This window comes from Marmota marmota, unplaced genomic scaffold, assembly GCF_001458135.2.
Source record: "Marmota marmota marmota unplaced genomic scaffold, marMar, whole genome shotgun sequence".
Lineage (NCBI taxonomy): Eukaryota > Metazoa > Chordata > Mammalia > Rodentia > Sciuridae > Marmota > Marmota marmota.
This window is the reverse complement of record NW_025999977.1, coordinates 4,833,899-4,849,020: the sequence shown is the minus strand read 5'-3', so window position 1 is coordinate 4,849,020 and position 15,122 is coordinate 4,833,899. Positions and strand designations below refer to the sequence as shown.

Genomic DNA, 15,122 nt, shown 5'->3' with positions numbered 1-15,122 from the left:
AAGATTTCTGTAGTCAAGCAAGTTTGGGAATCTGTTATGGCAATCATTGTGTGGTACTTGATGTTTAATTGGTTAATCTGTAAGATCATTCACCAAATTGTAACTATAATAAACAGTTTCTCAAACATGTTTGATCGCAGACTTCTTTTTACAGGCCTGTTGTGGGGTGAGTGTCCACTGTGGGCACTGCTCTCATGCCTAGTGGGAGGCAGGGGCACCCTGGTGTGGTTCCTCCCTTCTGTTCTTGTTTCACCTCTCACCTGCTGAGTCATCTTGAGAAAACCGCTTTCTTTATCCAAGCCTGAGTTTCCTTATTTCTAAGATAGGGGCAGCAATATACTTCCCCTCTGGGATTCTTTTTTTTGGGGAGGGGGGTATTGGGGATTGAACTCAGGGGCACTTGACCACCGAGCTGCATCCCCAGCCCTATTTTGTATTTTATTTAGAGACAGGGTCTCACTGATTTGCCTAGTACCTTTTGCTGAGGCTGGCTTTGAACTCACGATCCTCCTGCCTGCCTCCTGAGCCACTGGGATTACAGGTGTGCACCACCCTGCCTGGCTCCTATAGGGCTCCTCAGAAGACCAAATTAAATAAGGTAGGCTGACAAACCCCTGGTACAGGGCCTGGGAGAGAAGTAGATGTTCACTTAACAGCAGGTACCTCAGTTATGCTAATCAGATGGCTCTGGATCTCTTGGTATTGTTATCAAACATTTTCAGGGTCTCAAGAACAATTCCTAAGCAGGATAGTTTCTACCAGTAAAGTTTTCTTGTTCATCTTCCTTTTCTTTTTATCGTTTATTTTTTTTCTCTCTAGGAAAAAAAATAAAAAAGATAATGCTTTTCTTTATGGTAATAAAAATTTATCTTGGCAAATATTGCACCCAATTGTATTTTTAATGTTTCCAGTATGAGCAAAGCCTGGGCTGTTTGGCTCTACAGTTCCTTATTCTGCTCTTCCAGCCCACTGAGGGGAAGAGGATGTGATCATGCGATCACCAGCAGAAGGGAAATTGTGAAAGAGACCTCACTGTGAAAAAGACAGCCCACAACCGCCTGGGGTCTCAGAGGAAGGTGAGCTTCTGAGAGGACTTGTCTGAGAAGGGAACCGTCTGTCCTTCTGTCCATCGGCATGGAACCCAAGCAGATCAGGGAGGGCTACCTTGTGAAAAAGGTAAGTAGAAGCACCACTCACAAGGCTGTCACTCAAGACAGGCTAGGGGAAGACTGGTGTCTAGCTTCGAACTCGACCCAATTCCTTTCAGGAACACATTCTGCTGCACCTGTTGGGATGAAAACAGGAGCTCACTGCAGCACTGGGGAAGGTTGGGGTGGAGGAGTCAATAGGTATTCTACTGCCTTCCGTCTCTTAAAGGGAAATTGATCCAGCTCAGAGTTTAGCACAGTTTAATCTTGGGGACCTGAGAATTTCGAGCAGCAGGATCTGGAGGGAGGGGCCTAGGTTAACTCCCTCACAATTAAGAATAAACTTTTTAAGAGTCACTCATGTGCATCTGCCGAAGGAGCCAACTCTTTTACTGCAGAGGTTACTCGGAGAGACTGTTTCTTTTTTTATTCAAATCTGCCCTCAGGGTTGTTTATTTGTTTGTTTTTGGGGGAAGAGTGCTTAAAAATAAGTTGAAAAATGATATAGTAATTATAGCTTATTTCTTGGGCCATCTTCTTAAAATTGATGCCTGAAAAACCCATTATCTTTAAAAAATTATACTGAAATCTCTTCACTCACAACTCTTAATGAATTTGTTTAATAGGCCATCAAGGTGGCAGAAGCACAATTTTAAAGAGTAGGATATACAGAACTAAGCATACTTAAAAAATGCCTTGTCTCACTCATTTGGTATAAGGAACACTAAATCTTGTTAAGGCCGTTCATCTTTCTTCTGATTCTGGCTGGGTGTTTTCTGAGTTGATGTGAAAAGCCCCCATGGTGAATTCACACATAGGGCTTATTGGCATCCTGTGGGCAATGCCTATACACACAAGCATGCTCACACTAACCCACATGAAACCAGAGATTCAGAAGTGAACGGAATTTTAGTACATCCCTTCCGCTGCCATTCTGCTGAATGAACACCTAACAAGACCCTGTTTTAGGCTTTGTTTTACGTGTTGGCCTAAAATGTTCTACTTCTAAGGGGACTGAACAGCATATATTGCTGCCTGCTCCAATTCTGAATTCAGTCTGAAATGGACCTGTAATCAGCTGGCCCCATCTCCTCGTTTGCACAAGAGGAGACTGAGATCCATGGTCACATGGGTGTGACAGAGTTGGGACCAGAAACACACTCTGACTCCTGGCACTGACTCATGGCACTGGGCTCAATTCAGAACCCCAGGATCTTGCAAAGCAAATTTAATCTAAGTGTTTGCAATGTATTTGTGTTGGGGAGTTAGGAGTTGGTGCTGGAGGATAAATGTGCCCCTAGCTGGTACTGTCTCTGGCTAATTTGAAACATCCTTTGGAAGAGACACAGGTTTACACACAGAGGTGCATGTAGTGTTCTTGTGATAGGAACTGGTGCTTCCTCTGAAAACCAATAATAATTAATATTGACTGATTTGCCTAATCCATTTGGGCTTCTTGAGAAAAGCAGGTGAATGAAAACATTTTCTGCATGGGTTTTCTGTTTGTTTGGTTTTTAGACAATGGAAAACATCTTGCAATGAAACTTGCTGTTATAAAGTTTGCATGCTTGTATTTAAACTTCTCTCAACTACAAAATATGTATTCACTCTATAATAACTGAGATTGTTTCATTAGGAAAGGAGGATAATAGAGTCAGGGTTATGAAGCATATGAACTTAAATTAGTAAATAACTTCTAATTAGTGAGAATCATTCTCTCAGATTATGGCCTGTAGATGCCCATTTAGAAAAGTGCCTAGAACCTAGTAAAATTTCATACTGATATTTTCACAATTTGTATCTTTAAAATTTTTGTTTTCAATTTACATCTTCCCTATGTTTTGCATTTTTATGTGGGGGCCACTTGAATACTCTCCATATAAATTTTCTAATTTGGCATTTTGTTTTTATTTAAAAATCTTATTTCAGGGCCTCATGCTCTACCACCAAGCTATGTCCTCTAACTTGACTTTTTTTGGGTCGGGTGGTTTAACACTGAGCCACAATCCCAGCCTCACCCTTTTTTTTTTTTTTTTTTTGGTACCAAGGGGGTACTTAACTACTGAGCAATATCCCCAGCCCTTTTTTAAAAAAAATTATTTTTTTTTGAGACATGACCTCGATAAGTTACTGAGCCTGGCCTTGAACTTTCGATCCTCCTGACTCAGCCTCCTGCATATCTGGGATTACAGATATACACCACCATTTCTGGCTAATTTGACATTTTAAAGAAAAGTTTTGTTCATAAATATTCTCTTTGTCAGTTGTGGAACTAAACCTGGAGCCAGAGTTTCCCATAAGGTGTAAACGTTCCTAATTTCTTTAGATATTAAGTTTTTTCAGTCACTGGGGTGGTGGCCAAGTTAATCATGAAGAAAGAGCCATGAAAATCTTTCTCTGATGAGACTGTTAGGAGCCTTAACCATGACTATTTGTGTTAAAATATGAAAAGTAACAATAGTTGAATCTCCATTCATCTTTTTCTCTTATGCACTTGGATAATAATAAAGGACAACTTTCTCTTTGGTCTTGTTTTATAAATGCTTTTATTGGAATATTTTGGGTGGAAGAAATATGATATTCCTGCTCACAGAGGAATTTTTTCGTTAGAAATCTTGGTCTTGACAGCCAATGGGCTAGTAACTACAAAATGTTTCTGTTTTTCTTCTGTTGAGAGATAATATTTCACAATTTATGTTTCCTCTTTGGCCTCCTAAGATCTTAAATACATAATTATCTTAAACTTATAATTATCTTAAACACATAATTCTGTCATTTTCCAACCTTTTCATTCTAAACACCCAGATCTCCTTGCCTCAAAGTCTTGTCACTTTTTTTTTTTTCCAAGAAGCATTTAGACTCAACTAGGTAGCCGCTGGCTGGTATACAAATGTGACCTCATTCAGTCTTTACCACTTTGTGATTCTCATCTTAGAGTTGAGAAAAATGAGTCTCAGGGAAAATAAGTGACTTGTTCCCTATCAAGCATTTGGTAAGAGGCTAACCTGGGATTCAGACCATCATCTCATGATGCCAGGCATTGTTCTGAAAGGCAGGCCATGCAAGCCGACAAAAGGGAGGTCAGATGAACTCAGCAGAAGCAGTGTGGGGCCTGGACAAATTGTACTGTGGGCAAGACTGGGTTTAGTAACCTAGGCCTCCTTTGCTCTCTGATTAGGTGTTTATTTTGCATGTGTTTGAATACATACTGCTGAAGGGAATATGTTCATATGCATGGCTTTAAAAAAAAGAAAGGAGCAAATGAATACAATAAATAGACTAGACTCCTCCAAGTCATTTCCCTCATTCCTAGAGGTTTATGGAGCAGACCATGGTTTCCACGACAACCCTCCCAGCAACCAGTAGGTACAACAGGACTGATTCAATGGCTTTGGGACTTGGATGTCCTGTGAGACTGGGAGAAAGCACAGGAATTAGGGTGTTGGGAAATAGAAGGATAAGGAGCTGAGGCAGGAAAGAAAAGGGCTGCAGAAAACTGTGGCAGAAAGGGAGAGTCTAGGACAAAAGAGAGAACAGGAGAATCCTGGGTCCTTGCCCAGGAACCCTTTCCTACAGCTGGCTTGTCTTCTGGACAGATGAAATATCCCAGAGATTTGCAGCCATTGATTTCGTCATCACGGTAATGACTAACACATGCAGTGTCTGTCAGGCAGCAGGGACAGTTCTAAGCATTACATGCATCAGTCCCTTCATGTGACATACTTACAACAACCCTACACAATAGGTACAATTATCCTGACTTTATAGATAAGGAAGATAACGTACAGAAAGGCAGAGCCTTGCCCAAGATCCCCCAGATAAAAGTGGCACATCTGGTTTGGAACCCGGTAGTGTGGCCTCAGCTTTGCATAGAGCTGAGCTTAACCACTTTCTATCTGGCCGTCTTGGGTTCATATTGCAGTGACTTTCTGTTCCAAAAGCACTCTTTGCTGTAATAGGTGGGACTCAGAAGAACCTCAAGCCAGAATAACTCCACCCTTGCCTACACCGCTGTACTTGTTCCCCCCACCTCCCAGTACTGGGGATTGAACCTAGGTTCTATCACTGAGTCACATCCCCTGTCTTACACTTTTTAAAATAGGGTCTTGACAAGTTGCCGAGGCTGGCCTCAAATTTTTTTTAAACATTTATTTTTTTTTAGAAGTAGTTGGACACAATACCTTTATTTTATTTATTTATTTTTATGTGGTGCTGAGGATCGAACCCAGGGCCTCGCACGTGCTAGACGAGCACTCTATCACTGAGCCACAACCCCAGCCCCTGTCCTCAAATTTGTGATCCTCCCACCTCAGCCTCCTGAGTCTCAGGGTCTGTAGGCATATATGATGGTGCCTGGATACATATTTTTCAAACCCCTGCTCCCAGCTAGTTGCTTTGCTAAGCCCTTTATCATCTCCTTTAACCTTTACAATGAGAAGTAGGTAATTTGTTATCTTTATTTTATAGATAAACACAAAAGTCCAGTTGCCCCAACTGTCAGCCATGGGTTGTAGCTTTTTTTTTTTTTCTTCAGTTGCTGGGGATCAAACTTAGGGGTTATTACCTGCCAGGTTAAAACTCTACCACTGAGTTCCACTTCCATCCCTTATTTTATTTAGAGTCAGGGTTTTGCTTAGTTGTTCAGGCTGGCCTTGAACTTGTGACTTTCCTGCCTCAGTCTCCTGAGTAGCTGGGGTCACAAGCATACAACACCCCTCAGCTGAGCTGTAGCTTCTTTCAGTGAAGCTGGACATACACAGGAAGGCATGCTCTATTTTGTGCATTCATCACAATGAATTAGATATTACTCTCTTCCCTGTTAAATTATAAACTGAGAGCAGAGACTGGATCTTGTTCATTTGTTACACCCAATACCAGGTTGTGTCTGAAGCAGACTCTTTTATCATTAGTTGGATGAACTTGAAAGAAATTTGCCTAAAATAGACTCATAGAGACCAAGGAATCAGGGTTCCATAGTATGGCAACTTTTTTAAGTATTAAAAAAATAATTTCAGACAGGATGTTCATTTTTAGATGACATGTAAAATGTGCTCCTAAGACTTATTGTTACTTTTTGCCTTGCTGGTGAGGCCCAAAGATTAGAAATAGGAATTATAGAAATAAAAAGATAAAAAGATATAGGGACAGCAGGCTCTTTGGGACAAATGCATAGAATCTCAGGGTAGAAAAGGATGTTAAATGTCCAATTGAACTTCTTCTCTGTAGCCTGCATTTCTTTTATTTTTCTATTAACAAGCATCTTGAATATTTCTTTTGTTAAGGAACTCACTAATTTAATTGTTTTCCTTTGAGTTGTGCATAAAACTGTATTTTGAAACCTCCATCTAGTGGGACTCCAGAATAATCCAAGTGTTTCACACCTTTAAAGACAATTCTCGTCTGCTCTGCCTGTTCATAGACAGTTCCTTCAGCAATCTCCCAGGAGAGAAGGTGTCATCTTTGTATTCTGTTTTGAACTGGCTCCAATTTTATCTGAACCCAGCATAGTTCTCCTAGCACCTGATAAATATAGAATTAGAGGGAATAGGTAGTATTTAAAGAGTGCTCACTGTGTGCCAGATATTGATTTCAGCAATTTATGTGGATTGCTTCATTTAACCTCCCCAAACCCTGAGACACAGGGATTATTACTATCCTCATTTGCCAGATGTAGAAATTTGCTTAAAAGTCACACTGCTAGAAAGTGCTGGGGTTGGGATTTGAGCAGGAGTCATCCAGTTCCAGGGCCCCTGGTCACTTCCTGGCTATGCCCATTTAAAGTTAGAATATTGCTTTCCTCTTTTAGATCCTATGCTATTTATATAACCCACAATGAGTGTAGTTTTTTGTTTTTTGTTTTTTTTGTTTTTTTGACAGCCACATTAAACTGTTGAGTCATAGAGCTCTTCCCCCTTCCCAAATGCCCTTTCCCCAAATCTTGGCCCATACATTTTACTTTAAAATATTTTTTAAAATCTTATTAAATAAAGGGACTGTGTCTTACTTAATTCCAATTTGCATTTTTTTGTTGCTGTTGAAGTCATCCATTTTTATTTTTGTTGGACCCACATTAATTTTTCTTTTGAGAATTGCCTGTTTATATTATTTGCCCATTTGAAAACTGAGAGCATTTATATATTTCTTATTGATTCTAGAATGTTTTAAAAAATACCTTAAGGTTCTTTACCTTTAATCATTTAGTGATATATTGTAAATACCCATGCATTTGCTTTTGCTTCCAGTTATTGCTTTATTTTTTAATGTACAGAGTTCATGTTAAAAATATGATCAGATGTCTCATCTTTTTTTTTTATACCAGAGATTGAATTCAGGGGCACTTGACCACTGAGCCACATCCCCAACCCTATTTTGTATTTTATTTAGAGACAGGGTCTCACTGAGTTGCTTAGCACTTGGCTTTTGCTGAGGCTGGATTTGAACTTTCGATCCTCCTGCCTCAGCCTCCTGAGCCACTGGGATTACAGGTGTGCGCCACTGTGCCTGGCAGATGTCTTATCCTTTTATTATTTCTTCTTTTGGTGTCATGTAATGTCAGACTCTGATATATCAGTCCCATGATGATGACCATGTATATTTACCAGGAAACTTTAAATCTGACTTAGCATCTAAAACACACCATTGTGGGCCTGTAATTGAATAGATTTTTGTTTGTAATGGAAGAAAACAGACATATGCTACACACATACACACACACACACACACACACACAAGCGTGCAGGCGTATACATGCAAACCATGCATACACAAACAAAATTGAACACCTTAATCCAAAAATAAAAAATCTGAAATGCTCTAAAACCTGAATCTTTTGAGCACTGGCTTGACACCACAAGTGGACAATTCCACACCATTTAACATGCACAAAATTATTTAATATATAGTACAAAATTACCTTTGGCTTTTTGTTTTGTTTTTGTTTTGTTTGGTACTAGGGATTGAACCCAGGGGTCCTCTACCACTGAGCTACATCCCACCTCTTTTCATTTTTTAATTTGAGACAGGGTCTCACCAAATTACCCAGACTGGCCTCGAATTTGCCATTCTCCTGCCTTATCCTCCAAAGTTGCTGGAATCACAGGCATGTGCCACCATGCCTGACTACCTTTCGATTATGTATGTGAGGTAAAAATGAAACATAAATTTCATGCTTGGACTTGTGTTCCATCCTCAAGTTATATCATTATGTATATGAAGATATGCTAAAATCAGAAAAAAATAATAAAAATCTGCAATACATCTGGTTCCAAGCATCATTTTGGATAAGAAATATTCAACCTATATCTATCATCTGTCTATGTGTAATCTCTAGTAAAGTGAAGTAGTTGGCTAAGTGTTATAAAAAAGAGATTGATCCAGATTTTAGAATTAGTTATCTAAGAACCAAAATGAAAATAGCACCTGAGAGGAAGGGAAAGAGCATAAAACTGGGAATCAAGAGAATTTGATTCTAGTGACAGTTTCACATTAACTAGGCAGGTGTACAAGGCCTAGTCACCTAACAACCTAACAGGGGCCTCAGCTTTATCTCTATGGTAAAAGTGTTGATAGATGGTCCTAAATTCTTCTCTAGCTTGGTCAGACTATAATCACACTTCCAGGTTTGCTCTTGGGTGAGCACCAAGAAGGTTGAGGCCAGACAGGGAAAAATATAAGAATGGCCAATAAGATCTATTGTCAGGTTACCAGAGAATTCCATCATCCTAACCTAACTCACCACTATCAGGCCTGGAAGAGAGTGCAAGCTTTATAAGTGGCCAGATATCTCTTCATTTTCCAAGTATTAGGTTCCTCAATTTGCATAATGACCCCAAATCCCAAATAACACATTCCCCTAGGAGTTTGCTGACAGCCCCTAAAGCTATATTTGAATAAGGAAAGCACACATTCACTTTGGACAGTTGTCTCTGGATGCTTTAATTGTCTGCAAAGGGAATGCAGTTCTGACAGATTTCTACCAATTTATTCTAATTCTAAGGTCAAAAGCCCTGAGTGATTATGGAAAGTATTATCCTAGATAGGCCTACAGTTGAATATTAAACTCTAGGTTTGAAAAGAATTTTAGTAGTCATCTAGTTGAAACTCTACTCTGAAAGTCTGTGGATACATCTTTCTTATTTCTAGTTATTTCAATTTTTATTGATCAGATTTGTCTATATATTTCAGTAAAATTATATTCCAAATTTTAATACATAGTAATGTCAAATGTTGTAAATTTATTTACTAACTTTCCCTAATTGTTTAAAAATATTCAAACTATAGAAATTGGGAAAACTACTACCACTAACCATATACTTTTTAACCAGATTCATCCATTGGTAAGGAAAGGATGCATTTGCTTTTTCTTTTTTCCTTCTCGATATTTCTCTACAAATATGCCCACATATAATTTTATGTCAAGAAATTTGAGAGTAATTTGCAAACATCATGCTAACTCACTCCACTACTTCAACACATATCTAATAAGAACAAGGATATTCTCCTATATAATCTCCTATGTAATCTTGAATGCCATTATTGCATCCAAGAAATTTAACCCTGATACAATGCCATTGTAACTAACATAACTTTTTATATTCAACCAATTCCAAATGACTCAGTAATATGCACAACTGCTTTTAAAAACTTCATTATTCGGTCAAGGGCCCTATGTTGCATGAATATGTTGTTTTTCCAGTGATCAAATGAGAAAGGTAACTAAACTAGAATAGTTCTCTTTCATAGGATCAACCTGGCCAGGTATGGAGGTGCTTGTCTATAACCCCAGTGACTCAGGAGCCTGAGGCAGGAAGATCACAAGTTAAAAGCCAGCCTGGGCAACTTCATGTTCATTTGTTACACTCAATACCAGGTTGTGTCTGAAGCAGACTCTTTTATCATTAGTTGGATGATAAATCAAAATTTAAAAAATTGAAAGTGCTGGGTATGAAGCTCAGTGTTATAGCTCCTGGGTTCAATCCCCAGCACCACATAAAAAGCAACCTGAACAGAGCCATATTACTATAATCATTGTGTATGCCCTTCATGGAATTAATTCTCAGGACCTGTATACAGCTAAACAGAACATTGCTTTTTAACTTGAAGGAAAACATATATACAAAAAAGCATGTAAGCTATGCCATAATTTTTACACACACACACACACACACACATATATAATGTACATCATACACAGAACAAGATGAGACATTGACAGTATCCCATAAAAATCATTGCTCTCCTTCCAACTCTATACTCCCATCACAGATTACCATTAGTGTAACCTCTCACCAGTTATGCCTGTTCTTGAACTTCACATAAATGGATTCATACTCTAAGTACATTTTTTGCCTGTTCTTTTTTCGCTTGATATAACGTCTATGAAATTGATCCGTGGTGTTGTAAGTACCAGTAGTTCACTTTTTTAAATCATTAAGTTGTATTCTGTTTTGTGAATTCACTGTATTAATAATACATTTATATGTTTTCACTGTACAGTTTACTTATCCATTCTCCTGTTGATGGGTATTTGAGTTATTCTCCATTTTTGGCTATTATGAATGACGTTGCTATGGATGCTATGAATATTCTAGTATCTAACCTTTTTGGCAGTATACACTCATTTCTCTCAGATCTGTGACCAGGTGCAAAGGGCACATGTCTGTGTTTAGCTTTAGGGTGAAATTTCCAAACAGGATATAACATTTTGTATTTCAGTTATTCTTCTTTCTTGACAAATCTTGCTCTTCTCTATCTTTATAAATGTTGGGTACTCTTGTGGATGTGTCGAGGTATCTCATCGTGGTTTGAATCCATGTTTCCCTGATAAATAATGATGATGAACACTTTTTCATATATCTTCTTTGATTTCATGCCTGTTTATCATTTTTTGGCCCGTATAAAAATCATATTGTTTCTACTTTTCTTATTGATTTTAAGGAGTTCTTTATGTTTTGAATATGAATCTAAGATGTAAAACAGGAAGGAATTTGATTAAAATTATTTAATGTGTTGGCATAGTGTCTGACCTTGTCCATTTTTTGAAAAGGGAAATAGTGTAGTGTTACTCTGGATTAATTATTCTGCCTGGGCAAAAAAGTGATAGTGTATTTTAGTTGGGGGTGGGGGACAACTCTTTTAGGAGCCCAAACAAAGGAAATGTTTGGACAAGAAAAAGTAGTTATCTTCTTTGTATAGTCTTCCTTTTGGGCAACTAGACCTTTATATAGAAGCTCTTTGGATTTGAGATAAGCAGCAGGATCTGCTGGGAGCTGGATGATAATTTTAATTTGTGGTGGTCATGACAGGGTGGTATTGTGGGTCAAGGAATAGAGGCAAAGGAATTTACTTTATTCCTTTTCCAAAGCCCTCTCCCAAATTAAACCAGAAAAAAGGAATTTTCTCAGTCTAGTCAGAATGGTTAATTTGTTGCTAAAGGAGCAGTTGGCATTACTCCAAACTGAATCTTTGTAAGTATTAATTTTCCTGTGAGCCACATTAACTCCAATAGCATCACTCATATTGTAGACCAATTCGCAAGTGATTTTCATAGAACCTAGCCATGCCTGCACACAGGCTCTTGTCTGAGTTTCTTCTTGACATCCATATTCAGATAAAATCTGATTGAACCAAGGGATGGAAGCACTGCAGCACTTTAGGGGCTCTGTGAGCATGGACACAGCTGTTGGATCAAGATGCTTTTCTAGTTTGCCCAGATTCAGGCATACACTCCTATTTAGTTTAAGCTGGCACTTGAGATAGAATCTATTTACCATCCTTGAATTGAATTAAACACAATCAGCAGGCTTGGGAGCAGAAAGTAAACCACAGAAAGTCAGCCTGGAATGTGCATGAAGGAGAGTGGAGATCCAAATTGTACTCCCTTGGTCATGGCCCATTAGAAGCTTATGGGCTGATTATAGATGTGTGTGTGTGTATGTGTGTGTGTGTGTGTGTGTATATATATCTTAATTAAAAACTAATTCTATCCAGGTACGGTGGTGCAGGCCTGTAATCCCAGCGGCTCAGGAGGCTGAGACAGGAGGATCCTGAGTTCAAAGCAAGCCTCAGAAACAGTGAGGTGCCAAGTGACTCAGTGAGACTTTGTCTCTAAATAAAAAATACAAGAAAGGGCTGGGAATGTGGCTCAGTAGTTAAGTGGCCCCTGAGTTCAATTCCCAGTATCCAGCCCCCACCCCCCGCTAAAAAATAAAAATTAAAAAAAAAAACAATTCTAACAAAATGAAAGTCCCCTTCTCCAATGAAGGCTGCTTTCCTGAGCAAGCTGATCATACAAATATGGATCACTTCCCTCTATATTGATCAAAGCTGTTCTGTTTATTAAGTCCTGCATGTGTCTGTAGAATAATTTCAGAAAACATTGTTATACTTTGTTTCTACTCTAGTGTTAATCATTTCCTCATATCTTCCTCATTTAGTCTTAAATACTCATTATCACATAATGTGATTTTAAATTACAACCATTCATGCCACAAATTATTTACTGAAGACCTGGTAATGTCATTCAGTGGTAGGTTCTTGACCTCCTGAAATTAACATAGTTTGTTGGCAATTTTTAGCTGACAATGTTTTATATACTTTATGTTTTATATGTATGCATAAATATACATTGTATAATTCCTGTATATATGTAAGCATATATGTATTGTTCGCATACGTACATATTTTATTCATTATGTAAACCTAATTAATACTCGCTAATATGATGTAAGATAGAATTATTATCTTCTCTTTAAAAAAAACTGTGGCTCAGAAATAAAACACGTTCCCCCTAGGATATGTACAACTAATAAACAGCACAAGGGTCAAATGCAGGTTTGAGGTCATCCTGTACTTTCAAGCACTCTAAATACACACATGCCATATGATGACCTAGGAGGCATGCAAGTCCAGGGATGACCCCAAACCTTAATCTACCAAAAAAGAAACCAAAAGAGAGGTGACTTGTTTGCTCACAAATACATCCACAAATGGGCTTCAGCTTTCCCATTCATTATTCTACAGTGCACCTGGCTCAATGTTCCAGGGTCTTCCTCATTCACAAGATGATAGTGCTACCAGTTCATTACCACTGAGAGAGGATGAAAGAGTAGCTGTTTATTTTGCTAGAAACTCAAACAGGCATACAAACATGACAATCTTTTAAGATATTTAATAATACAACCTCCTGTTTATAACCACAGTTGAACTTTAAAAGTCCTGTCCACATTATTTCCATTAATATGTGCTAGAATCCTCTGAGGCAATCGTTGTCACCCCCATTTTAGTCTTGGGAACTGAAGCTCAGAAAGGCTGCTCAAGTTTGAGTAGCAAGGACACAGCAGAGCTTGAACTGGGTCGTTTGATATTCAGCAATCATGGCAGCATGGTCTGGCCTTACAAGTGAAGCCAGAATTGAGGTGGGACCAGATTTTATTTACAGCCATCTTCAGTGAATCAGATCAGGTGCCCTGAAGATCATATTTTGAAAAGCACTAGGAAAATTGCTTCCTATATTTTACTCTATAATTCTGATAAACACCCCCAGGAATTAAAATTTTCTAAAAATTAAAAACCTTTTGACAAAATACCAGTGGTTGTCATTTTTCTATATTTTTCTCTTCTCAAAACAGGCAGTTAAAAACTGAAAAGTGCATGAAGACAAAGAAATATGAGCTGTACTCAAAACTGTACTCAAGGAACCCCGCCCATCTCAGCTCTTTCTGTTGTCATTCCAGGGGAGCGTGTTTAACACCTGGAAAGCCATGTGGGTTGTATTGTTAGAAGATGGAATTGAATTCTACAAGAAGAAAAGTGACAACAGCCCCAAAGGGATGATCCCCTTGAAAGGAAGCACCCTGACGAGCTCTTGTCAGGACTTTGCCAAGAGGATGGTGAGTTGACATCACGAGCTACAAATCTGGGTCAGGCACTGACCTTTAAGTCTGTGCATGGCCTGCAGTATTAGCAGTGCCTCCTGGACCAGCCTTATTCACTCTCAACCACACTTCATTATGGCATTTGAGTCTCTCTTGGGTGGAACAGGTTTGGGTCAACTGTTCTCTTTATGATGGGCTTCAGTGCCTTAAACATGGTCATTTCTAATAGGATGTGTTTTGATTTTCAGTTTGTGTTTAAGATTACTACCACCAAACAGCAGGACCACTTCTTCCAGGCCAGCTTCCTGGAGGAGAGAGATGCTTGGGTTAAGGACATCAAGAGAGCCATTAAATGCATTGAAGGAGGCCAGAAGTTTGCAAGGAAATCCACAAGGAGGTCCATTCGTCTGCCAGAAACCATCGACTTAGGGTGATTTTCTGTGATTGCTTCTCTCTACCCTTCCTTCTTTCTCTCTGCTTTCTGAGGGGAAGAACACAACAGATCCTGATCCAAGGCTTGCTTGGCCATCTCTGAAGTCTATATCCACTCTGCCAAGCTGCACTGGCACTTGGTGGACCTAGATGTTGAAATGGGTCTGAGGCAAGAAGCTAATGGAATAGGAATGTATAATTTCCCTCACTGGGTAGCTTTGTGTATGTCGTGTATGTGTGTGGGGGTGGGGTGGGGAGAATGGATGACTCATCATTTCATTTATGAAGTAGCCATAATAAGTTATTAGTCTTGAAAGAAAGCATCAGGATCTCTAGGCAGCAAGGAAGAGGCAGGAATTAAGTATACAAGCAAGTGAGATTTCAAATTTGAATTCATGTTTTCATTCTCATAGTCAGGAAGGGCCAGCCAGGGTGAACACCCATCCTGCATGAAAGCCATTTGTTCCCTGCCCTGGTTTAGTGGGCTGTAATACTGGCTAGCTTGGCATTGCAAGTGATAGTTATCGTCTAAAGGGAGTCAGAGACCAACAGGTAAATATAGCCTCTTGGCAGTGATTGTGAATAGAGTTCTTTCCTGCATGCTTCATATCTTCTATGAGCACAGGAATCTCTTTATTTCTTTCTTTTCTTTTTTTTTTTTTTTTTT

At 38.9% G+C, this 15,122-nt stretch overlaps 1 protein-coding gene across 1 annotated transcript in view; it reads left to right on the top strand.

Annotated features, from left to right (window-relative positions):
- Positions 1 to 1,016: 1,016 nt before the first annotated feature.
- Positions 1,017 to 15,122, top strand: part of Plek (pleckstrin) — a 30,569-nt gene continuing 16,463 nt past the window's right edge. Inside the window, exons 1-3 of the mRNA XM_015479580.2 lie at positions 1,017 to 1,176; positions 13,883 to 14,038; positions 14,272 to 14,453. Coding sequence (XP_015335066.1) covers positions 1,135 to 1,176; positions 13,883 to 14,038; positions 14,272 to 14,453 — 380 coding nt within the window. The 5' untranslated portion in view covers positions 1,017 to 1,134. The remainder of the gene's footprint in view (positions 1,177 to 13,882; positions 14,039 to 14,271; positions 14,454 to 15,122) is intronic.